We start from the raw sequence: 26,876 nt of genomic DNA on the forward strand, positions 1-26,876 counted from the left end.
TACACCGGGCAGTAATTATTTTATACCACTTTTGCGAAAAACTCGGCCGTGTTTGGCCGGTGATAAAGTTTAAAAAAAACGGTACAACTAAGTTCTGTTAATTCGGCCAGTTTTAGAATTTAACCTTCTTCTTTTGTTGTAGCTTCGTTGATACTGTTTCGGGTGAGCCATGTAAAACCCTCGTGCAACTGTGCGTATTCCAGTTGCAGCAATAACTCTCAAGTTTAATATGCTGTGCATAAGCAGACTGAATGATGACCATAATGCATTTCCCGTGGACCACATACAAGACAACTATAATATATTTTTCTTTGTTCATCGTTTTGTTCAGTTTTACATAGATCCACCAACCTGCATAGGAAGATGAAACTTTACCACCCACGTTTGCGAGCTAGTCAACCCACCCACAACTCCAAGTTCCAGCACGTCATGTCTTCATGATTAAATTCCATATTTCTTATCTATGCAAAAGTGTTTAATGTTTTTCAAGTCATATTTCTCGGAGTTATTTCATTTTTCCATTTCATGACTTTCTCATCAAAATTTCTCATCAAAATTTTAATTGTCAAAATTTGTAGTTTGCTGACCTACCTACTCTTTCTGATTATTTTTCAGGGGAAAAAGTTTTTGTCAGAGGGTATAGTTAGGTATATGTATGCATAGAATAATAAGACTGTAATCACTCATTTGTACAAGACTCCATCTCCAGCTCTCTTACTATTCACACTATAAAATGGTGTAAATTTCCTTACCGACTTGTTGAACTACCTTTGTATAATAGACAGTTAGCGCAACGACATATCGCATAGGGAATAACGACTTATGACTTAACTCGGGCCCGATAATCCTTAAGTCTGACTTAAGTCGCACACCAATAAGTCATGCATAACAAGAGAGCGATATGTTGACGTATCCCGTCTCACTCATCCCGCGTCTCAAAATCTCAAGAGAAATGGAAGGGGAAAGTGAGATGCCGTTTATGCCTTATGTCAAGTGCGCAAGCTGTTTGACGTAAAACATATGCGTACGACTTATCCCGCACAATAAGTTATATGTCAGGGGAGGATATGTAACTTGCGCTAACTATCTAATAATTAGAATAATTTGTATAATAATTTGACTAATTTGTTTTATAATTTTCATATTTTCAATAATTAACTAAAAACTTCAACTTTCTTTAATATTTTGCGGTACTCAAATTGTCGGACAAAGATTGGAGCTGTAAATGCGGAATAAAATTGCGAAACTTTTTTTTAATCAGAAGTACATAACGTATGTTCTATGTTACGATATTAGTATGGAGAAGTGGATAGGGTGAGGCACATATTGACGCATGCAATGAGTGTGCAATCTCATCCTCAGCGCACGAATTACGGGATCTTGCATAACGTACGTGATGGATGAAGTTGTAGACACAGTATAGTTTACCATGTTATAGCAAATTATGTATGTATCTTATTCTGGTCACTTTTGAAATGTGTGGAAGATGGTTGAAATCCGTCACATGAGGTATAAACTAATCTATGTATTTCAGACTGATTTAAGCGGAGACAACGATTTCTATAAATGTATTTAATACACCTGGAAATTGTTTGGTGTATGTCAGGTGGCTAACACGAAACATAACGTAGACTTATCATGTCATGGTTATTGTTGGGTATTATACATACATACCGTGCAGTCGAGGATTTATTCCGAAACAGAGTTGGGACAATCCCCAATTAGGATTAGTTGATTAGGGATTAGGGATTGCTAATCACTAATCCCCAACCCCACAAATTTGGACTTGTAAAACTAATCCCTAATCCCCAATCCCATATTCCCAGCTAATCCCCAATCCAACGTGGATTTGTTTCGGGATTAGTTTCCTAGCTTCTGTTGATGAAGTAACTTAAGACCAGCAAAAATTAAAATCTATTGGCAATTCTATGCTCCGATTAAACAAAAGTCATTTAAAAGAGATCTTGCTTAAAATTAATTTCTATTCCCAAATCTAATCCGGATTGGTTATATTCTAATCCCTAATCCCTAATCTAATCCAGATTTTATTATATTCTAATCCTTAATCCCCAATCCCGACATATTTAATAAATAACTAATCGAGAAATAATCTAATCCCGCGAATTTAACTAATCCCAATCCTTAATCCCAAACTGGTCTAATCTCCCAACTCTGTTCCGAAATGACATATGTGCACAAGAATATGTACCATGCAAGGAAAACCATTGTATTAAAATGGTTGCGCCCAGATATTCCTCTTTCTCGACTACCTATCAATGCCCCGTGACCAATATTTTATCTTTCTACATACTTGTATAGAATTCATTGCATTCAGTTTGTACACAAATTATATAAACTTAAATTCCATGCTTGATAAAAAAAATTAATGTTGGCGTTTGAGACGTTGTCATTGATATCAGCGAAAAACAGCTCTATCCAATATAAAGTATGTATACAGATAGGTAATTCCATCGTAAAATGGTCCATGTACGTGTCTGATTTCTGTCAGTTCAATCAATTCCACTTGATAAACTTCAGGCTCTCTCTAATCTATTGTAAATTTAATATTGGTATAAGCTCAACTGCGAATGAATGTTATATAATGGCGCGTTGAGTGTTTTCAGATAAATACAAATGATCAGGGTGTAGCGAATATTTGTCTTGTGTTGCTATTAGATTTGTTAACAAAATATTTATCTACGAATTTAGAAATCAGCGTTTTTAACTTCTTGACAATATAAGACTGACATATTGCATAATTCGAATTGTCAGCTTTATGCGATAATTGATTCGTAATAAAATAATGTCTAAATTACGATTTTTATGATTTATCAGGGCACCTTGTAACAATAAATAAGATTTATCAGAAGGCAACCTTGAATTTATCCAGTAAAGTAGATACTTGGAAAACCCAACAATAAATTATTCTGTCATATTTTAATTAAAAAGCACAATCAGCACTTGACATCAAGATTTATCTGACCAAGGACATATTTATTTATATAATTGCGAATAATTTCGCCGAATTTTATGCCAATGACGAAACCAAGCATAAGCATAAAATGCAACCCGTTCTTGAAAATGTCATCATTTAAGTTTCGGACAAGCGTTATTGAAATGTTGCTGCCACTACTTTGGTTGGCCGCCTGTTTGAATTTTGCGGTCGGTTACGTGCAGGAGATAACACTCTACACGGAACCTAACCAGGAAGGGAATGCGTTTCGATTCCGTACAAAAGAGCCAGACCTCTCGCCACATTACTCGGTCCTGTTGGGAGAAGTGAAATCACATTGCTATATGGGATTGTAAGGATTATTTATAAATAAATACATTATGTGTTTCTTATACTTGCATAAACATAAAGTATGGGCCTGCCCGAATTGTGTACCAGCTTTTGTCAATATGAACAACAATTCTATAAACTATGAAAAGTTATTCCGTAAACTTGCTCGAATTCTACTCCCGTTATGTAATATGCAGGTCAACGTGTGTGATTTTCACAACAGAACATATAAATGACATATTGTGTGAACTGAATAATAAGTTTGGTATAGGATAACAACATCAATGATACGCATGATACACGTTAATGAAACAGAATGTTAACTCTATTTTCCCAATGTTGTTTGGATATGTATCCGTCTTATATCGGCGTATTTTATTTTATTATTCTATTATTATTTTATTACCTTTTTAATCAACTACGATATACTGCTTGTAATGGTTTAGTATTAGTATATTTTATTGAAATATTTTTTTTGCATCACTGCAAAAAAATTTGCAAAAAAATTTTGTGGAAGAGCATTTGTCATTTATGACTATGAACTTGCTAGACACTTGAATAAGGCTTAATCAATCAATCAATATTGTTAATACAGAGGTCGGTGGTGGGATAGGATAGGTGTACGATGTCGGTATTTTTGTAAGGTAGCGAGGGTGGAGGTTATATTTTACCGAAATAATTTTGGTCGAAATTACCATCCACATGCTTACGTCTGGGTTTGCATACATATTAAAACGGCATCATGCAAAGGCCATAAGGATGACACAAAATGTTCCCGTTTAACTAAGTCAACTATATTAACTAACTTGTTTTATATGATAAACTGATTATTCATTCTCAAGATACATTATGTTGTCATGATACAATTTGTTTAACATTTATACAGTTGGCGAGCATTTGAGCAAAGAAATTACACTAGTTCATTTACGTTTGGCGGCGGTATCGCAAATGCCCAACCCCGGTGCGGGAATATTGCATTGGCAACCACATTATCTTTGAGGTATATGGGACCCCTGGAAACAACAACACCGTCCGTTTCAATATACAGTGGACCTACTCCTGGTGCTCAGCTGGATGGGATCGAGCTTACTTATACATCCTTGGCAGCGACAAACTTTGGATTTATTCCTACCAATTTGGTTCTCACAGGTAGATCGAGCTGGACAGGCTTTGTGAATGACGATTTTACTGGAAATTCGACATGTTTCTCAACCACAGAACTTATACGATACACAAATTTAGCAGGAAAGGAAATAAGGTCTCTAATCCAAGGATGTAACGCACGATACAATAGCGAATACTATGATATCGATAAGTTTTCTGGACAAAATATGTTGAACGAATGAAACTCATTTGTTGATAGCTAGTATTGTTTAAGACATATGTATGCATTCAATGAAAATCATGAGTAAATAAAATCCGGCATGTTAATAATTGCTTGAAGTATTTACTTGTTAAAAACACCAACAAACTAAAAAGAAATGTATGCAGTTACATATGTAGCCTGCTCAAAAACCCCATCCTCCTTGAATATTTGACTTCACTAAGTACGCCAAAACATATTCTATAAACATAAAAATAATATATTATGAATGGTCTTAGGGGGGGAGCTTCACCACCTGCCAATCACCGATCCCGTTGCCCTTTGGATATGTTGCAGTACCCGATGAGTGTACTAAAACCCCCAAGTGGTTTTATTCCATAGCGCCATTTGCGCCCGCCACACCCACTGAAAGGGGCGAAAATACTAAAATCGCCATATTCAAATACCTGCCAAAAATTCAATTTTGGTCCGATTTGGATAATTTTTGCATTTTCATGATCCCAGATAGTTGTTCTGTCATATCCAACATCAAACTCAAGTTTTTAAAAACTTTGCATATTTTTGATATTTTCCTGAGCAGGGGTATGTGTTCGAAAAAATGAAAATTTCAAAAAAGTTGAGCTTGATATTGGATTCGATAAAGCAACTATCTGGGATCACGAAATTGCAAAAATTTTCCAAATTGGTTCAAAACTGGATTTTTGGCGAAGGTTGAAACCACTAAAAACAGGGCATTTTAAGTGTTTTTCGCCTATGCCAGTGGGTGTGGCGGGTGCAAATGGGGCTATGGAATAAAACCACTTGGGGGTTTTAATACACTCATCGGGTACTGCAACATATGCAAAGGGCAACGGGATCGGTGATTGGCAGATGGTGAAGCTCCCCTCCTTAGTCCAACCAACACACCGACCTGCGCCCCATTGAGGCCGAGTTGTTTAAAATGTAAGGCCGAAAATGGAAATAATGAACCAAACGCCGCATAGAAGAGGAAAAAGAATAACTGCAAGATTCCGGAAGAAATTTTTTAGTTAACTTATTGCGCTTTTATTTAAAGAAGTAAATATGTATAAACATCACTACCTTAAACACAACAAACTCAGAGTTCATTCCATCCGCTGCAGTTTGTAATAAGTTATTAATTGTAGAAACTCTAGGGTTGGAATCTTTCAGTTCCGAAAGGATCCCGTCTTGACTGTACGGGTTAAGGTAAACAGTGGTTTTGGTGATCCATCTAAAATTTTCAACTCGGAGTAAAAATGAGGTGTGTCCCAGAATTTGGATGGCGTCCAAGAGAAGATGAGAATGACACAATTTACCACGACCACCTCCCACAAGGCGATGGATGAGGTATCAACTCCCTCAGATCATAGGCCTATTTACAAGTAAAGCGACCTTATTGCACTTTTTGATTTTCTACAAACGGCCAGGGGTAGACAAGATACTTTGTCCATAAGATACAAGATACAAAATGAAGATATTTTTTCCGACGAGATAAAAGATACAAGATATAAGATACTTCTTGTTTACGTACACAAGATAAAAGATACAAGATACTTTTCTCCAGATGAAGTAGTTAAGATACAAGATACAAGATATGTATCTTAAGATACTTTTAATATTTGACAAGATACTTGCAGTTTTTCAACATGTACATAAGGTGGAACAATCGAACCCTCAAATAAATTTAATGCAATTCGAATGTAAAATTCAAAATATTTAGTAATCACAGTTAAAACTTCAAATTTTTTGAATCAAAAAATTTTTTAAATTTCGACTGCCTATATTTACATAGATGTACTTGAGGAGTGCATAATGTTTTTTGCCACATCCTACTCTTAGATTGTGGACCTGCGTAGTATTATGTAACATTTTTGCATAAATTGGCAACTATTATTTGTATGTATATATGTACACACTATGCATGCATGCATATATGCATTTGTATTGTAATGTTTGCAAAATAATAGTATTATGTACATGTGTGTAAACGAATACTTCAATTATATGTTCTTATTCAATAGCAAATACAAAATTTTGGGTAGATAACATTACTTTAAGTTGGCTGACCATTAGTTGTCGTGAGAAAAAACTTAATTTATCGAATAAATTCCATAAATTCAACAATTTTCACACATTTTTGAAAAAAGTATCTTGTATCTTGTAAAGTATCTTAAGATACATTTCTGTCGGGCTTCATGTAGATAAGATAGTTACAGACGATACTTTTCATCTGCAACAAGATACAAGATAAAAGATACAAGATACTTTTCGATCAGGTGGTCAAGATACAAAATAAAGATACTATCTTGTATCTTCTATCTTTTATCTTGTATCCATGTTGTTTTAACCAATGTTTTCACAAACTTTTAATTTAAAATTATTGTCTTCCGATAAGTCTACTCTTAAAATTGTTAAAAAATTGTAAACGTGCGAAAATGCCTTCACAAAAATCACAAACTGAGATATTCATCCGGAAGCAGTTCAGACGACTCAGAAGATTTTCAACCCCGACCAGTTAGAAAAAGAAAAATCGTAACTTGGAGAGTAGAGGAAGTTTTTGATTGCAAAGACGACGCTGCAAAATTTGTAAAGTCAAAAAATACCTGGGTGTATAAATCAAAGTATGAGGCAGTGCACAGTATAATATTTACGTATGTTTGCCGAGATAAGGATTCTTGCACAAGTAAATGCCGAATCATGTTGCCATTGAACAATTCAAACGCAATAGTAGAAAGTACATCTGGAGAACATGACCATGCTCCTAAGGACAAATGTGGCGAGTTTCTTCGGTTAAGACAGTAAAAAAACCTATTCTACTTATCGGCTATTTATTTGCTAGGAATTTACAGTGGAATAAAATTTGAAATAAGCAAGCTTCTGCGAAGTGGGATTAACCAGCCAAAAATGATTCGACAAGCTCTAATAGATAACAGCATCAATCCTCCAACCAAAACACAATTAGCAAATTTTTAGCCAAACACCGAAAAGTGCATTGTCCAACCATTGTTTCAATTGGTCTTTGGAAGCAGAATCCACCAAACTGTCAACGCCTCCTGATGACCAAGATAAAGCATTCGTAGTCGCCAGTAGTTTTGATTATGAAGACAAGTGGTTCGGCGTCTTAATGTCAAAGCCTCGTTCGCTACAACTGTTGAGTTAATCTACTGGTATTCATTATGAGACGACCTACAAACTTTGCTGGGAAGGATTTCCCCTAAACGTCATTGGAATATCTGACAAGGACAAAAAGTTCCATCCTATATTCTTTGGTGTAGCGAAAGGAGAAACTCAACAGGATTATGCATTTAATTTTAGTGCAATCAAAACCACCTTGCCCGGCTACACCCCCAACGTACTTATCACTGATTCTGCTGTAGCTATTACGTCAGGGTTTGAAGAAGCATAAGGCTCAGAATATATCAGAGTACACTGTTGGTTTCACTTACAGAAGAATGTAGTTTCAAAACAAAATCTTGTACGAGATAAAGAACTATGGAGAAACATGAAGAATGATATTACGCAGTTACAATTAGCAAGGTCAAGCAAAGATTTCGAAGCTGCCAAGTAGTTATGGATAAAGAAATATGAGTCTATTGCGGGAGGTTTTGTATCATATTTTAACGACGAGCACCTACAACAAAGGAGTGGCGGGTACGAGGGAAGAGCAATTGGGCATCCATCTACCAACAATGGACATGATGCTACCAACCGATGGATAAAACAACAGGGTACATTTCGATAGCGTCTACCTATGGGCCAATTGTTTCAAGTCATGTTAAAGCAATGCCGAAATTGGTCACTAGAAAGGTCCCCGGAATTACCGGATTGCAAATTATTTTCAAAAACTGTGACCATCAATTTAGCAATTCAGACGGCTGCATTTAATTGGCTTCTAAAAAAGCCCGATATTAAATTTCTTAGTACTGATGATAACATAGTCCACTTTATATCCTCCATTGGTCAGCCAAAGTTAAAGGAATGTGACATATATAAGTATCATCGAATGATAGAACGATGCTCTTGGAAAAGTTTTAACACGCATACCGAGACTATGAACCGGCTCTGGATGCTAAAATTTCAACCAAATTCTTGGGAAGAATCTATATGTAGCTGCCCGTTCTTTCTAAAATCATATAGTTGCAAACATATTGTAGGACTCGCTTCAAAATTAAATCTTTTCGAATTGTCTGCGAAAGCCAAAACTGTGCCCCTAGGAGAAAGAAGAAACCGAGGAAGACCAGCAAAGTGTTCAAAAACCCTCCTTACTGTCTAAAATTGAAATTGATTATGAGTGTTTTATATATTTTACTATTTTCATTTAAATAAAAGCTAGATGTACATAAATGTTAATCAGTGGCTAGTTATTTATTTAAGGGGAATCACTTAATTATTATGGGGTAAAAAAATATTATTTTGGGGCAAAAAGTATATAGGGCAAAACACATATTTTTATGGGGCAAAAGGCATCTCTTTATGCGGTCGAAAATTTAATTCCTATACTATCCCTATGGAATTTAAGTATACGTATTAATGCAGAATATTATGTTTAAGGTCATTCCCCTAAAATTCGTAAATTTGAAGATTTTTGTCAATCGGTCGTTTTCCCAAATTGCCGATACAGCACTTTGAATTGAAATAACTTTACATGCTTGTAGTTCACTGATTAAGGTGAAATAAGTACCTGATGTAAATCATAACCTTGATGAGTTTTCAGATTGGCGCAGACAACTCGGCCGACTGGCGACTGAACAGAGTGGCAGGAACGCAATATTGGACAGTTTCCAACCCTTTTACCGCTCATCTTCCGAATGATACAGTTCAATACACCGGGTATGTGAATAAATATGTACCGATTTTGAGCTAAGGAATAAAATAATGAAACATGTCGTTTTTCTAAAAGTGTTGAGAATGATATCGGAATCGATTTGCTGATTGTTCACTTGAATGAGCAGGACACGGCCCTATAGTGGGAAATCAGTCTATGCTGAGCATCGCATCAAAATTGATTGTCCTAACCCCTTCAACATTTGTGAATGTTAAAATACTTACAACTTATCAATAATTTTATGAGTGTGTGAATAAAGATGAAAATAAATGAGCAAATCAATGATTTATTAAAATGATTTATTATGTATGCTTAATGATTCATGACATCTCTACAATAAAATCTTCATTAGCCACCAAAGCCAGGTTGTAAATGTTAAGTTGACTTTCTGGTGTCATGAAAAATTCAGTGTGATCAACACCATTCACACGGATATTAGTCCTTGCAGGGCCACCATTCACGGTTATATTTCCCATAACTTGACGATTCATATCCGCATAACCATTTACGGTTACGGTGTAATTTAGGACAACAAATCGATCCTGCGTAATTTCGGCCCAGAAATATTCTCCAGAACCGATCGGATCTAAAAAAATATTTGAGCATTGTTTTATAACATTCCCGCCAAAATGTCAAGTTACACGTGATCCGAGTAAACTCAAATATTACCTAAATTGTCTCCCGCGTCATAGTAAAAGCTTCCTTTTGCTTCCATCAGGTCGTCCAAGGCAACAATTAAACCCAGCTCATTTTGCCGGGCAAGATTTGTATTTACAGCAGGACCTTGCGTGGGAAGAATAGATCCACCGCGGATGTCCAAAGCAATTGTTTCCGGGGTAATAGGAAATTCATCCCATGCTTTCCTAACCGGGACTTCCCAACCCGTGAAGTAATCAAAGAAACGGGCATCAGGGATATATATTCGTAGTGTGGTTGCACCTTCATCTAGCACAGGAGTTATAAGTAGACCGGAACCCCACATGAATTGTCGATCTATCCCAGCTGTTTCAGGATCGGTAGGAAATTCCGCCCAAAGGGCGCGTGCCACTGTGCCGCCTATCATGGAATGTTGGGCGAGAAGGGTGTACAAATATGGGAGGAGGTGGTAACGGATGGACATTGCTGTTTTCGAAATTTCAATGATGCTGCCGTTAAATGCCGCCGGGTCTTGGTCCTAGACTCGATAAATTGAAAACTTAGAATTTAAATTCAGCGCTTAAATGCAAACTGATTTGAATTTCGTACCAATTTTCCATACGCGTTATGATTTCTTGAGAAGGGATAAAAAGCACCAAGCTGCATCCATCTTCCACACAGTTCTGCTGTAGCATCCAATTGATGGCCACATATATCTGGGCCATTAAATGGTATCCTGAACAGATTGAACTGTAACATTCCTATGATGGAGAAGTGCAGATTGTCCCAACTGCTCCAATTGTCTCCTAACCAGTGCGTTACCCAACGGCCGGAACCAAGGAAGGTGGCTCGCGAAAGGGCAAACGTCCTTTTTCCTACGGCTTGCGTAGTTGCACTGGTAGAATGAATTAAAAAGTAATAATTTGGTATATGTATTTAATTTTCAGCCGTGGTGAAGTTTAAATTTTGGTTATTTACGTAGCTGTGGGTTCCGACTCTGACCAACCGTACAGATTGTGCGTGTTGTAGTGAATACCGGCAGAATCAATGTGGTCAGGGCAAAGGGTGTGATCATACAGTGAATTTTGCCGAACTCCTTCAAATTGAATGAGTTAGATAGAAGTGTATTATAGTTCGGTTATCAATATTTAACAACTTTGCAGGTCGCCTAATACTTACGAGGTAGGTATGGAGGTTGATTTATAGAATTGGTGGGGCAACCTTGCACAATATCGCCGTTAACAAAATTACCGGGTTCATTCATATCCTAGAAATATCCGAAATTTCAAATATGGAGGAAATTTGATAAAATACTTTTACACAGGCAATCCTGAAATCTTACAATCCATAATGAATCAAAGTCCAATTCCTCGTGAAACTGTTTAATCAAGTAAATCCACCACTCTCTAGTGGCATTTTTATGGAAGTCGGGAAAATATACGTGGTCTTCAGGCCAAACTCGACCCCGCATCGGGGTTCCATCCGACTTTTTGATCCAGACGTCCATTTCCTGACCAAGATCGAATGCTGGGTAAGTACCGGCGGGTTCTCCAACACTGATGGCGGGATCCTAATATTTTGAATGTCAGTGGTTGTATTCCATTCGGATCCCAAATGACGAAATATATATATGCGGAAAAAGTTTATTTTTAGTCCTCCATACCAAAATAGTCATGAACTTAATCCCTCTTGTTCTCAATTCCGTCACGTATTCGGCAAGCCCTGCAAAATTAATGGGGTCGACGGTGAAATCTAATCGTCTATCCATAATGCCAATGTCGCCATATTGTACGTCCTAGAATTTAAAATAACAATTGTTAATCATAGCAACGTTTCTATTTACTTTGTATTATCAATCACTTTTTTTTTTACTCACGTAAGGAATTTCGGAAGCGATCATCCGATCCACGACGGTTCTTAGGTTATCAATGTGATCATATCCAAAACGACAGAGCTGAAATCCAAGAGACCAATACGGTGGGAGGGGAAATCTTTCGACCGCTTTGAATGTACAGTGGAGCATGAAAATTTGGTCAAATGCTTATGCCGACCTATACAAGACATGTGTAGTCTAAATTGATCAAATACCTCGGTATACTGTTCCACTGTATTTTCTGGAGTGGGTCCCAGAAACATGTATATGTCGAAAATACCACCTATCGTCCTATACACAATTCCGGGATGTGGGTGCATCACAAACTCTGGAAGAAGTATGAAAATTAACATTGTTTAGTTTAACGACAATATTTTACCAGAATAACATACTAGCTCAAGAATAATTTGAGGAAACCTTACCTTGAGCATTGCTATTGACGATGACAACAGAGTGAGCATTTCCATCCTCTTCCAGAACCGTGTAGTGGGGATGAACTCCGTAGAGAGAGGCATCATACTAGATACCGAAACCATAACCTGTATTCAAATTTAAAATCTACTGTTTATAAAATAGTCGAAATATTTACCGAAGGTGGAAGACCCTTAGCCCAAAGGACCCATCTCGGCCACTTTTCGAAAGAATGTCGGAAAGTGGGTTGTTCATTTTCCCCAATTCCATACACATTTCGAGACGGGAGTTTAATTCCCATTTGAAGAAACTGATCCGCAAATGTGAATCCTCCCAGCGAAGTGTCAAACAAAGTTGTGCCTGTTGCTCGACGCAAAATTTTAAAAGAAAACGCGGGGATATTAGTGAATCGAATGCCATAAAGGGGATTTTGGTTTCCACCAGATGGTGGATCTATCCGAAGTGGAACTTCCCAACGGGGAGTTCCATCCGTTATCTGGAGACAGGGGGAACATGTAAGTTAATACGGATAAACGGATAACCCGCTAAAACCACATATATGAAAGATAACCTTAATGCGTAGTCTGTAATCCGACTGGAATTCAGCGATGAGAGTGAGGTTGGCAGAGTCACCCCCGAACATGGTGTCCGTCGATCTTCGAACAAGATTCACTCTGAAAGCGAATTTAATAATACGATTTGTGATGAAATATATCGTTTGTAGGTATTCACTGAGGGCAATTCTGGACATAGTCAATGAGTTTGATTACCTGAACCCGTCTTCAATTTGTTCCGGCAATCCCACCATAAAGTAGCTGTAGTCTCGTGGGAGATAGCAGATTGGAACGTTTTGGTTAGGGACATGAGCATCACAGTAAATGCAACCTCGGGCAGCGCACCGTTCCGGTGTGTCACCCATGTCGGGATGACAATCGATTCGTTCCTCGTCTGGGTAGCATTCTTGGGCGAGACCTGAAAAAAAATTATTTTTTTTTGTATTTCTAACGTTTTCCAGGAATTGGCCAACGCAAATTGAATTCATGTGTTACCCATTGACGACAAAAGTAAGAAACCAAAAAATTTCTGACACTTCATTTTACAAAGTTATTTAACAATGCTGACATAAAGTTGGGTAAATATTAAAAAACGACATCAAAAATCGTACTAATGCAATCTGCTTCAAGTACAACTGTCCAGGTTGTACCCAATTTTAGGCTATTTATTGTTCAAGAGCTGCCTGGCTTTAGTGAAAATAGAGATTGCAATGTTGTCAGTGGGATTATTGTCATTAGTGGCGCTCGCATTGTGCTGATGCCACGGTAGACAAATTACTTAATTGAGGCTATCTCTTGCATGTTAAATGTTAGTTGTAAATGGGTACACGATTGATTACGGGGAAATCCAACTAATCATTTAAATCTCGCCTCGTTTGTAAAAGGTGAGTTCCAGCTTAACAAGGCATTCTGTAATAAATGATTAAACGAGCTTTAATCCCGTTATCAACTCCATTGTCAAGAAGGCTTTGGAAATTTTGATAATAGTTAATGGGTTGAATCGAAAATATGTGACTCACCGATCTAAATATGTATACTCGTACATTTGCACAGAGATGGGTAATATCAACAAATGTAAAAAATCGATATTCTTTCCCGGGCCCAATTTCCATCGACATCCATATTCTTAGGTAAAATGGATTGACATCGGTATCAATAAGCTGTGCGGAGCATTGTTCCTTAAATTCTCGATTTTGAGTAGCAAGCGAATTCCTTGTAACGCCCCCTGTCTTTTTATGGGGTTGCAGGTCTCTGATTCACACCCACTTTTGCGGATGCCCCTTATTTTGTGACTTTTATGCAATAAATCGCAGATTATTGGGTTTAATTTAAAGAAAAGTATAGAAATATTTATTTACATCATTACCGACAGGAAAATAATGATTTATCTAATACCTGAGTTACATACCCATGCAACGTACTGTTATCCCTGAGATAACCTCAAGATGTAATGTCCGGGATCTAAGTTGGTACCAGGGATGTCAGAATCATGACATGTTTTGTCCAAACTCGATCCATAGGAGCTCCCTATTTCGCGTTAGAAGGAGTAGCAGTGGAGGATCCACCAGACGTCCACTGGTTGTCCATAAATTTAAAAAAAGCCAGACGTGGACTTCCTGGGGATATCATGTGGATATTTGAGAAGACATGCTCTGGAGGAATAAATGTCGCAGTTTTTAGTCACATTATGGAATTTCATATTTATTGTCAACGAATTCAATTTTTTTAGATTTACAAATCAGTACACATAATTATTATTTATGCTTCTTCTGCTTCTCCTTCTTCTCCAATTCTGCTTTAAGACGATCTCCAGAATGACGCAACCATTCACCAATTGCGTGTTCCACTTTCTGCTCCGTAACGTCAATTCCGGATAACAACATGCACCCTTCTGTAAATAAACAAGACGATTACAATGAATTAAAAACAAATTTGAATTATCAAATTCATCCTTTACCTTTGATGCACTTCATCATATTCGTGGTAGAGAAATTGAAGTTGTTCTTCCCCATTCCTTTTAGAGAAATTTTAGTTCCGAGTTCATTCGTCACAATTTTCTGCATAATTCTTCCAACTGCATCTGTAACTGATGTTCCACCGCAGCCTTTGAATTTAATGACCTAAAAATACACCAAATATTTGAATGGACAATTAATATTCAATTAATCAATATTTTCCATACAAATAATGTACCATTAAATTATGCTGATCTTCATCTATGGTTGAATCAAATTCAACAAACGTTTCCAAATTAAGCAATTGAGATGGCGGTGGATTTGGTACGTGCATTTTTGACGCCTTCATAGCTTCTATGTGATCCATTTTATTTTCCAAATTCGCCATCATCCCCTTAACAATGACCGTCACCCGTCAACCACTTTTCTGGAAATGCTTCTACGTAGACTCCATTCCTCTCGTGAAATTTCCCGATACAATACATTATTCTCTAAAACTAATGTAGTAGAGGAAATGCAGCCAATCCTTCTCCAGTATCAAACACTTGGACTTTGGAATAAATATCTGAGAAACGAACCACCTCAACTGGCGACGAGTCTATAATATAATCAAATAAATAAATGTTGAGTTTTCCCGACTCACAGGGGCAATTGAAGAAATCACTTTTGTTTAATTGACGCTTCACTAATAATACTTGTTCTTTACAAGTATTACAATAACAAATAGTTAGAACCGTAGCAATTGATATATCTTTGGTTAAAATATAACTGTCTTTGCTGTCTGATTTTAACGTAAACTGTCCATTCACTACAAGCTGACGGAATTGAGGGTTAGATGTGCCATCAATAAGTGGACCGGAAGTATGTTCCACCATGGGTAAAAATTCTGGACAAATGTATTCTTCATTAATTTCCGCAATTTCGGCTTCACATAGTCTGTTAATGACTTGCTGAAGAGGCATGTAAGAGTTTCTAAGCAATTTTTTAAGACTTCCAAGTTTTGACTCGTATTGAAATGCACCAAATGAATCTAAGGGCCCGAGCCTTCTCCCATCCTCAGCCAGGTGTAAAACACAATGGATATTGTAGGAGATGTTTTTTTTCCCAAATAAACTTTCAAATTTTTTTACAAAATAAGAAAGGAGATCTTTGGCGTAATTATTCAACCTTAGATGAAATTCTTTTGATGCAAGTATCCTGATTGCAACGGAAAGTGACATATAAATAATTGATAACTATCTGGCGAAACCACGTTTCTGAGAACAACTGGTCCAGTGTAAAGAAGGAACTGACGAAATTCTGTGGCTTTGTACCTCGCTAGATCATCGAGCGATCGAGGTTTTCTTGAAAATTGACATAAAACTTTATTTTTAAGATTATCTAGCCGGTCGGAAATTAACGAGATTTCTGAAGCTCTGAGTTTTTCATGTGACGCTTTACCAGATATCCATAGATGAAGCAATTTTTTTACTACACCAAGGCAAATTAGATGCATATAGTCCTGAGGGAAGCCCAAAACAAGGTCAAGTGAAGGGATATTTTTTAAAACTGTTTCTCGAACATGATCGTCTTCGTCTTGTCTATTTCGAAAAGTCTGATTGCTTCTTAAATTTTTAACTTCACTACAAAATGTCATACAATGTTCAATATTTTCACCCTCCACATCACACCGGTCACACCCGTGATATCCCGTGTGACCTTTGACACCTTTGACGAATGATCTGGCAGGAGCATCACAAACAATAGAATGAAATTTAATATTATAAACTGACGAGTTGTTGATGCGATTAAATTCTTCTACAAATTCTTCAAGCATATGATCACTTAGTTCTGGTTTCTTTTTTCCTCCAAATATTGCGATGACAAATGGGGTTTTACTTATCCCAACGAAACTTCCAAGAATGGGCCAAAACTGTTGTGAACTACTTTTAAATAATGGGAACCCATCAATATTAATTTGGAGGCTAAGTTCCTTCGGGGCGTTGATTAAATTTATTTGTCTTTGCAAACCAAAATACACAAATTCGCCCGGTGGCATTGGCTTAATTGTTGGCTTATCTCGAACAACTAACAAGTTACGGCAGTCAGAAGGAAACTTTTCAAAGCACGCATGAACTTTTAATATTTTTAACAGAGATGTGAATTGCGCATTATTAACTTTAAATTTTACACTCCACGATTTTAGTGCTTCCAAAACTGAAAATTCCTCTGGCGTTGGAACTGAATGAGATTCGGGGGGCAGGACGCTATTTACGGTGTGATAATCTGTTTCACTATCGACATGGTCATGCTGCTCATCGTCCGAGGATGTAAAATGCTGAACTTCGTCGCACTGATCAATATTTACTTCGTAAACTTCCGGTTCAGGTTGAAAATGTTCAGAATGTTGATATTGTTGTCTAGCTTCTTCCTTAGCAATTTGCTGCAGCCGACGCTTCCCAAGAATGGTTTTTCTCATTTTATTATAATTATTAAAACTGGCAAATTATTTAGTGAAATCGTAGAACTTAAATTTTATATATTCAAATTCAGAAGTACCAAAGTAACTAAGGATTTACCTTGCTTTCCAGAATTATGACGTTATCCTGAAATTATCTTAAATTGTTAAATAGTTGACTTTGGACTATTTCAATTTAATTGAAGTAAAACTATAAATCAAGATGACAAGAGTATGTCTCTCGGTCAAAAATGTGTGATTGAAATGAAACGTGGGCTTGATGAGGACAGCAGGAATTAAAGGGTGGCGCTGCCCACTGTCAGTGATGGACAGGAAAATTACATCCTCAGGATGTGCAACTTTGTCATGCTTAGGAAGCCTAGATTATCCAAAAAAGAGTTCCAAGGGATGTCCCTTGGAAAGCTTCATTTGGATCATCCAGAACCTCCAAGTATGGAGCTAAATATTACAGCAACGGGATAAATCGCGTTGCATGGGTAATAACTATGTTAATTTTTTCTACTATGGCTTTTATAACTTATCTTGATTATACGGCCTTGTATCATCATATGCTTTGCTGACTTTAATTTTGTGCCTCTTAAGACATTCATGTATTTCCTGTTTACAAGGTATGAATGCTCTCATTTAATATGTAATATTCAAAAATGCTGGGAATAAACTATTAAAAATTAAATGCAACCAATTGTTTGCAAAATTGTTGTATATAGGCTATATACATACAACAATTTTATGCACATGTAATATATTTAGTATAGCTGCATAAAAATAATTTTACCATCAAGTACATAATGGACTGGCATCATCATGTATGTCACGTATTTTTAGTTGGGATATAAAATCAGTCAATTATAAATATATTAATTTAATCCCTATACTTTATTACGAGCAGTAAAAAAATTATTTTGTATTTCCAAACCGAATAATATAACAAAGAATGTTTGCAGCACCAATTTTTCCTCGGATTTGCTGTTGTGTTTACCAAGGTAAAGGCAGTGATAGAATTTCATGTAGCCAAAATTAGTCCTGCATATCTGCAAAATGTCACATTTTTTAAATTTAACTTTTACTTTGCTTCATATTCTGGAGATTGAATTTAGCCATAAATCAACAATGTGATATTTTGCAGTCATCACTTATTTCATGATAAATCACCACTACTTTTGCCATAATTATCCTATGCATTTTAATTTATCGCGTAATAATCTGTAGCTTGGTAACTTAATGGACTCACTTAGTTATTGTTGTATTTTACATTTTGTATAATAAAGAGGATTATTTATTAGTATGTGATCGAACCTGCGTGGATTCAAGGTATACTTACTCACAAATAAATTAGTAAATACATTACCGTGGGACAACTCACGTTAAGTTTGTAACCTATTCACCATACATAACTTGTATCATTTATAAGTCTGCAAACGTTTGACATAATATGTAAAAAAAACAGTAAGCATTTTCTGTATTATTTTAATAAAAGTTTTTTATTTATTTCGCATAAGTAAATTGCATATCGCAGAGTTTCCCTTATTGGCATTACACAAAATTATTGATAAAAAAAGCTGACTACACAGGAGTCGTACATTTATGACCCTAACCTTAGAAAAACCTCAAAAATAATTAGTCTGCGAGAAAATACTACGAGAAAATCGTAGCAAAATCCATAGGAAAAAATCGCATTATTATTGTATTATTTTTATACTTGGTTGGAAGATTTTCAGAGTGGTTGTCATAGTGACAAGTTGTCACTTATAGGGTTGCCGTTTCTACGAAGTAGATTTATCCTATCGGATACCAATATTTTTTTATCCTATCCGATCGGACTCTAGTCATTGACGAGATATGTATCAGGCACTTAAATATGTAAATTTCCGAACGAAAACCATGCTGCTGTTGAAGTCCGTACATTTCGTACGACTTGGAAAGTCTATTTTGCAATAAAAATATAATATAAACTTTTTACGAGTTCGCCAACTATATGAACATGGTAAACTTTGCCACCAAACAGCATGCTTGTTCAGAAGAGCATCAAGTATTTTATTAAACACGAACAATGCTAAACTACAAAATTACGCAAGGTTAATATTTATGTTATCATTTTCATAATTAGGATTGTGACTTTATTTATGTACGTAAATAAATAAATATTTACAGTTGAGATTATCCTGTCGATAATTTATTATCTTGAGGAGTTCAAGATTTCTAATTCTGCTGATAAGGACGATGATGAAGACTTGAGGTGATCAGATCAAGTACACTCGGCTTGCGGTTTAACTCAAAATCAGCCTCTGTGAACTGTAGTGGTTTTTCCCATTCATCATATTGGTCAGGGTTAATTATGTTCTAGAGTTAAAAAGAGGACAAAATTCACTCATAAACACAACTTGTAAGCAGGTATTCATACATACATACATAAATACACTTACAACGGTCTCAGCAACGCCTGGAATTTCTTCAGTAAATCGCGGCCTGGCTGAACTATAAGAAAGGAAAGTATCGTTATAAATTTCACTTTTTAGTATTATTGGAGCTTCATATAATTATTTATTTAACAAGAAACGGGAGGATTTAAGAATGTATGTGAAAATATAAATTTTAGAAATGATGTTAATCGGTAGTCATATGTAATAGTAGTCATAGTTAGTAGTAGTAACAATGCGATGACGCCAGCGGTCTCGCTCCAATTTTGATGAAACTACATAATTATGTAGCTTTACATAATTATGATTACATTAGACGAGTAGATTTGCCTCCCCCGGAGGATTTCCCAATCCCATTAAACTCCGCGGGTGAGGTGGATTTTCCCCTGAAACTGACCTCAGGGGTTAATTCCCTCGTGGGCTTGTCATGAAGTCGAATTTTTTAAATAATTTCCTAAAAATTATTTAATGCGCCTTTTTTTACCGATTTTTTATTTTTCTTTATTCTCAAGTAGATTAGCTTTAAACGCACCATATTTACTAATATTCTTTTAGAGCAATGATAGAAACATGCTGTGATTCCTATGTTTTTAGTCATAGTTATAGTTTTGGAATCCGGTGTGTAAAAAAAATTTTTACTGAAAATAAAGGGTTGCAAGTCCCTAAATGATTAACACGTGAAAAAAAAAATTTGCATAAATAATTAGACACATGTTTCGGGTTTTTTCATAATGCTTAATTTAAACAAAGTTATAATGGAATAAGTGAGCGAAAATTGACATTTTTCCCCCTGGCAAATGCGTTGACCTTTGCTGTCATTTCTCCTCCTTTTTTCTTAATTTCGCAACTTTGACTTTGGGAATATTTTTTTTGAAATTCGAGTTAAAAATATAAATATGTAAAATAAATATATAACTGAAATTAGAAAAATAGAGGTATGTAAAATTAACGTTGATCCTTATTTTATTCAATAAATTATTGCCGTTGAGAATATTTTTTCCTTCTAATATAAAAAAAATTTCACAGGGTTTAAATTTAATAATTTGTTAAATAAAATGACGATTATATCGTTAATTTTACATACCTCTATGTTTTTCTAATTTCAGTTATATATTTATTTTATATATTTATACTTTTAATTCGAATTAAAAAAAATATTATCAAAGTCAATGTTGCGAGAAGCGAAATTGAGTAAAAACGGAGGAAAAATGAAAGTAAAGGTCAACGCATTTGCCAGGGAGAAAATTGTCAATATTCGCCACTTATACCACCATAACTTTGCTTAAACTGAGCATTATGAAAAAACCAGAAATATGTGTCCAATTATTTGTGTGAATCTACATAATTACGTAGTTTCATCAAAATCGGAGCGAGACCGCTGGCGTCATCGCATTGTTAGTAGTAATACTTTAAATTTAATGGTTTTGTCTAAGTTTTGCTTAAGGTTAATTAATAATTAATAATCCATTTATAAAATTAACTAGTTGTATTTACCAGAGAGAGAGAGAGAGATGGGACCTAGTTTTTAATTCTAGATGTGTCAAAACTTCCGTGTAAAAATGGCATTTGGGCACGTCACGTGCCGCACGTGGTGACGACTTTTCGGTCAATTACGCCCGATTTTCAATATCGTAGGCACACGGTGTGCCTACGTGAGGAGCGTAGGTGTGCGGCACACCTACGATCCTCCCTCACTCATCTCACTCTCACATTACTTCTTATGTGTCTCATCTACCTTAATCTCATCTCATCTCATATTGCAACATTTTGGTGGATTAATACAATATCTTATTTCATTTAGCCCCAATCCCATCTCATCTGATCTAAAACTCATCAGACGATCTCATCTCATCTCATTGGAAACACTTCGTAGTTGTCATGAATTATTTTTTTTCCAATCATGTGTCCTACCCTGCCCTTCATTAGGTCGACGAAGTAAGTAAATATGTACACATTCACAGGCTGAGTGTGTTTTGAAAATTGTAAAAATCCATGAGAAATTTTTCCCATTGTGGCAACCCGTAGATTTAAAAAAATACATGTTGTTCCGTTAAGTGAAAATAATATGTACATATGTACATACTACTTTTCAAGAGGTAAAGTAAAGTTTCGAGTTTGCGATTCTCCAATAGTCCCGAATCAAACACACCGACGAATTGAGAATTAATGTTACGAGGTACTCACTAGGTATACTCGCGACCTGTCGTCTGGACCTAGCCATCCCACTATGTTTTTTAGGATCTACTTACGTCCCATATGAAGGATCCAATCTTGTTTCCGTGTAAAATTCATATTTGGCGCCAAATTCGCCAAATTTGCGTGTTTTTAATTTTCAAATCGTCATAACTTTTGAGATTCTGGATGGATTTTCAAAATTTTGGTACCAAAATGATCACAAATTGTTAAATTTTCACACAAGAACAAAAATTTATTTTTTTCAAAATTTTCGAAAATTTCGAAAATATTCCGATCGAGGAATCGGGCGAAAAAAGTTAAAAAATTATTCAAAAATTGGAAATTTTCGTTTTTCAATTATTTCGTAAAATTCCGATTTTTGTGATCATTTTGATCCAAAAATTTTGAAAATCCCGCTTAAACTTCAAAAGTTATGGAGGTTTGAAATTGGTCAAATATCCATCTTTTTAAGTTTTGCGCTACGCCACGTCGCCAAATATGAATTTTACACGGAAATAAGATTGGATCCTTCATATGAGACTTAAGTGGATTATAAAAAACATAGTGGGATAGCTAGGTCCAGACGACACCTCGCGAGTATACCTAGTCAGATAACTATATAAATGACGGTTTTCACGAACTTGGTAACTGTGGGTTCGTACATAAATATTCGTAAATCTACGCTATCTGTAACGCGTTCACCTGAACGACCCTCGTAAATAAATCCGCACGTGTACAGTTTCTACAATCCAATCGAAATAGATGAAATCACCATGGAGATTTGTACAACGAAACTTTTTACAAAAAAACTGGGCTGTTATTATTTTTTTACCCAGGAAATGGACGTCCCATAAATTTACGAAGCTTCATGAGCATATTTAGGATTTTTGTTAATATTGTAAATTTATGTTATTTACGAATTTTGCGATGGCGACGTGAAACCCCTCAAAAAATTAAAATATTATAAAATTTTATAGAACTTTACTAAATAACTTGAAGTGAAAACTTACCACTTGTATTTTTCCATACTTGTTCCACATGATTTCTGCAAAGTAGTGACTTTCCTTTACGTTGTCTTGTAACCTTGGGTATTTTGAATATTGGGGTGTTGGGGTTTCTGCTCCCAATAACAGGTTACTCGGGAACCCTGTGCCTAGCAATTTCAGAAAACATTACCCAAGATTATTCAGTTCGCTTAATACCTTGCTTCTTAACTACTCTGTACAACGTCTAAGTCCTGTTACACTAATAGTAAGAGGCACACATCGTCTACTGTGCAGGATCCGATTTTATAGACATTTGGATATGTTGTAGTACCACATGATCACAATTAAATCCCCGCAGGATTTAGGTATGTGGCCCTATTTCCGTCGGCGGCGCTCACTAAAATATGCCAAAAATGGGGGAAACCCTGTTTAATTTCTGCTATATGTATCTTGACCAAAAATCCAGTTTCGCTTGGACACTGAAAATTTTGCCACTGATGTAACGCCACTGTAGTTTCTTCATCAGTTGTAGTTGTATCAATTCCTTTCAGAGGGTTTAGCCGGGGCAGATGAGGCCATGCAATAAAATCTTCTAGGAGATGGAATGTGTTCATGTGGTACTGCAACGGGCAGAGACATCGGATACTAACGATAAACGAGGATTCCTCCTTATCAAATAATTTCTCGTTAGTGGCTTCAAACTACTATATGTGGTCAAACTTATTGACCCTTCGCAAGGTGATTTGGAATCTGAAGATGACCGAATTTGTGGTCGTTCAACATATGACTCCCAATCAACTACAACAGCCATGCCAGCCATGGCTGTTAGGACTGGTCAGAACTCAGAAAGAGTTAACTCTGTGGGGAACAAGAGTCGCATAGTTGGCAACAACCCAGCCGAGCCACACACTTACCCCTGGATGGTTGCATTACTGTATGACAATAAGGTTTACTGTGGAGGGAGTATCATTGATGCTAACCACATTGTAACAGCGGGTAAATACTTAATAAATAGTTGAAAACTAAATTCCAGTTGGCATATAAATCATGCCTTGTTGTTCCTCCAGCCAAGTGTGTTGTCTATTCAGACAGCGTCACCCTATTGATAGGGGGTCATAACATAAACGCGTCGAATGAAGACGAACCTGGTCGTATTATACTGAATGTAACTCGACAATATATCTTCGCTCATCCCAAGTGGGGAGTTGTCCCTGTATCTCATGACATTGCGATCATTCGCCTACCTGCAAAACTCACATTTTCAAACAATATCCGCCCCATTTGCCTACAGCAGTGGACACGTCTAGCAGAGACTTTTGAGAACCAGGTGATGGTCGATCTATACTTTAGATTTGTGCAAGCTGTAGGAAATAAATTCTATTTGAAATCACACACTGTCCGCCTTTGTGACGGGATGGGGTGAAAACAGTGACACAGGCAGCTCAAGCCCAGTTCTCCAGAAGGCAAATTTGATCATAGTGAATAACTCGGTGTGCAGCCCATTACATAATCCCGACAAGTGGGTTTTCACTGGAAATAATATGTGCGCCAAGCCGGCACCTAAACAATCTCCTTGTCGTTGTGATGTTGGGGGTCCGTTAATGATACGTGAAGGTGTGGATCCACACTACACTCTTGTGGGAATTGTTTCTTCCTCGGTGAATCCATTTTGTGAAGACGGAAATCCTGTAGTGTTCACGAGGATAACAGCCGTCTTAGATTTTATATATGAAATTACTGGGAGAAATGTGTAAATTTTTTTTGCTAATTTGTGTAAAGTTAAGGGAAACATTTTAGGTTTTAGTTGATTATACCAGAGTTTTACAATTTGTTGCTACAGTACCTCGATACACCCAGACATTTCTAGCGGTTCGCCAAGTCTTAATCCTTGCTTACACCAAATGGATTTAAGAAAACTACATACAGTATCATGCATATATCTTGATACACATAAAAATTTGCCTGATCTTCAAAATTGGTGGACATAGGCATTTGAAATTTTGCAGGTTTGTAGTTTGGAAAGACTGAGGAGGAAGGCCGGTCCCATTTTCGAAATATGTGAAAAAGGTCAAAGGTCATATTTTTTTCAAAAAAAGCTCACTTTTCTGCTACCACAAACAATTTTTTTCCTTGGTGGTTTTATTTTTATATCGAAAGTAGACGTAATTCTGAAAAGATTGACATGTCATACACCTCCGTGCCATTTTTTTAACGCCCACAGTAATTCGGTGAAAAGTGCAGTTTTGAAAAGTTATAACATTGCGCTTATGGGGCAAAATCTCAATCTTTTCAGAATTACGTCTACTTTCGATATAAAAATAAAACCACCAAGGAGAAAAATTGTTTGTGGTAGCTGAAAAGTGAGCTTTTTTTGAACAAATTATGACCTTTGACCTTTTTCACATATTTCGCGAATGGGACCGGCATTCCTCCTCAATCTTTCCAAACTACAAACCTGCAAAATTTTAAATGACTATGTCCACCAAGTTGGAAGATAAGGCAAATTTTTATGTGTATCAAGATATGCATGATAGTGTAATTTAGCGATCAGATGGTTGGACCACGAAAACAGTTTCCCCGCATTTCGAATGTTATCTTTGTATTTTTGAAAAGAGAATTTCCTACTCGCACTTTTCTAAATTTTAGTGACAACAATACAGAAAGCTAGATTATGACTAGTCCTAATTCATGACAATAAATCATTATTAAAAAAACAATATTCGGTGAGCTGATGCACCTGCCGAATTAAAAACTTAAGCAAGTAGGGTTATTTTTTAAATTGTCAGAAATTGGAAGCCATTTGGTATTTTTTAGTGATAATAATTGTGTAACTTGCGTAATAAACTCACCTACTTATCATTTCTTAAACATACATAAGAGATTCTACAACTTTAAATGTAAATCTTAACAAGGTTCAAACAAGGTTTTGTAGTAGTTTTATATGTACATATGTACATCATAAACTTTAATTAAATAGAATAAAGATGGCAATAGTTATACGATCATGCATATTTAAAATACTAACAAAGGATTAAATGTATGCACACAAAGCACTTGGTACAACGTGGGTGCAGTGTCTATATACTCGTATTTTTACAAACTAACCTACATTCGTCTCCAAAGGTTGTACAGATGCAATAATTTTAAGCACGAGTTTCGTTGGCCTCCCTGCTTTTAGTACGCGAATTAGTTCTGATGAGGATCGGTATGGAATACTGGCCTTTCCTATCGAAATTAATACAAGAACATCAATCACGGTTGCCATAAAAACGGTGGGTATATAAAGGATGACGTGCAAGTTCATTGGAAGTTCATTGGATTCCGTGCAAGTGCAAGAAACGAACCTAATCGTCCCATAATTCTAAAGAATTTTATTTTGAAGGAATGAAGCAACTGAGACACATGATTGAGTGTTGCGTTCAACAAGGGGGAGACAATGTTGAAAAACTATAAAATGAATTTAAGTAGATACTTCTGATTTTGCTGGAATAAATAAGTTCTTGGTATTTACTGACAGGCCCTCGTACAGTGCTGGCCACTAAATTACGACACTAACATTTTTATGATTATTTTACAAAACTGTTACCCAGGAAATCTAAAATTTTAGGAAACCATATATTTTACCTTGAGATTGGCTTTAGAGGTCAGCTATTTTTTACAAATTGCAATCTTTAGAATTAAGCCGGCTCCATAGTCACGTAATTTCACGTAATTTCACGTAATGTCATGCCACCCTCCGATCCATAGTTTTTTTCTGTATCATGACATTTCCTTCCGTTGTCATGTGAAGAAAGTTTCATGTGATGAGAAATCATCCATACTTTGCATCATGGGCTATTTCATGTCAACATCATGTCGTCAAGTGAAAGTTGATCACCGATCTACTTTTGATCACATGAAGACAAAACTCTCGGAAATATATTTGCCAAAAATTTATTTTAATCGTGATATTACCACAAAATGGATTCTACAAGTGGAC

At 36.1% G+C, this 26,876-nt stretch overlaps 3 protein-coding genes and 1 long non-coding RNA gene across 4 annotated transcripts; 2 read left to right on the plus strand and 2 right to left on the minus strand.

The window, feature by feature from the left end:
- Positions 1 to 3,052: 3,052 nt before the first annotated feature.
- Positions 3,053 to 4,717, plus strand: LOC110848907. Its single transcript, XM_022096257.2, has 2 exons — positions 3,053 to 3,305; positions 4,170 to 4,717. Exons 1-2 carry the CDS (start codon positions 3,082 to 3,084, stop codon positions 4,627 to 4,629), a joined length of 684 nt encoding a protein of 227 aa, XP_021951949.2. The 5' UTR covers positions 3,053 to 3,081; the 3' UTR covers positions 4,630 to 4,717.
- Positions 4,718 to 9,716: 4,999 nt separating this feature from the next.
- LOC110848346 (maltase-glucoamylase, intestinal) lies at positions 9,717 to 12,268 on the minus strand. The gene is made up of 9 exons (XM_035851555.1): positions 12,157 to 12,268; positions 11,945 to 12,069; positions 11,732 to 11,863; positions 11,411 to 11,638; positions 11,248 to 11,335; positions 11,047 to 11,164; positions 10,678 to 10,963; positions 10,102 to 10,606; positions 9,717 to 10,018 (listed from the first exon to the last, which is right to left on the minus strand). The coding sequence occupies exons 2-9, from the start codon at positions 11,966 to 11,968 to the stop codon at positions 9,753 to 9,755; spliced, it is 1,647 nt and encodes a 548-aa protein (XP_035707448.1). The 5' UTR covers positions 11,969 to 12,069; positions 12,157 to 12,268; the 3' UTR covers positions 9,717 to 9,752.
- Positions 12,269 to 19,433: 7,165 nt separating this feature from the next.
- LOC118435464 lies at positions 19,434 to 23,161 on the minus strand. The gene is made up of 3 exons (XR_004834767.1): positions 22,922 to 23,161; positions 19,743 to 19,794; positions 19,434 to 19,659 (listed from the first exon to the last, which is right to left on the minus strand). It is a non-coding gene; the product is annotated as an uncharacterized LOC118435464 (long non-coding RNA).
- Positions 23,162 to 23,706: 545 nt separating this feature from the next.
- LOC110848349 (chymotrypsin B) lies at positions 23,707 to 24,810 on the plus strand. Its single transcript, XM_035850967.1, has 3 exons — positions 23,707 to 23,883; positions 23,931 to 24,316; positions 24,396 to 24,810. Exons 1-3 carry the CDS (start codon positions 23,707 to 23,709, stop codon positions 24,649 to 24,651), a joined length of 819 nt encoding a protein of 272 aa, XP_035706860.1. The 3' UTR covers positions 24,652 to 24,810.
- Positions 24,811 to 26,876: the final 2,066 nt, after the last annotated feature.

The sequence above is a fragment of the Folsomia candida genome, unplaced genomic scaffold, assembly GCF_002217175.1.
Source record: "Folsomia candida strain VU population unplaced genomic scaffold, ASM221717v1 Fcan01_Sc004, whole genome shotgun sequence".
Lineage (NCBI taxonomy): Eukaryota > Metazoa > Arthropoda > Collembola > Entomobryomorpha > Isotomidae > Folsomia > Folsomia candida.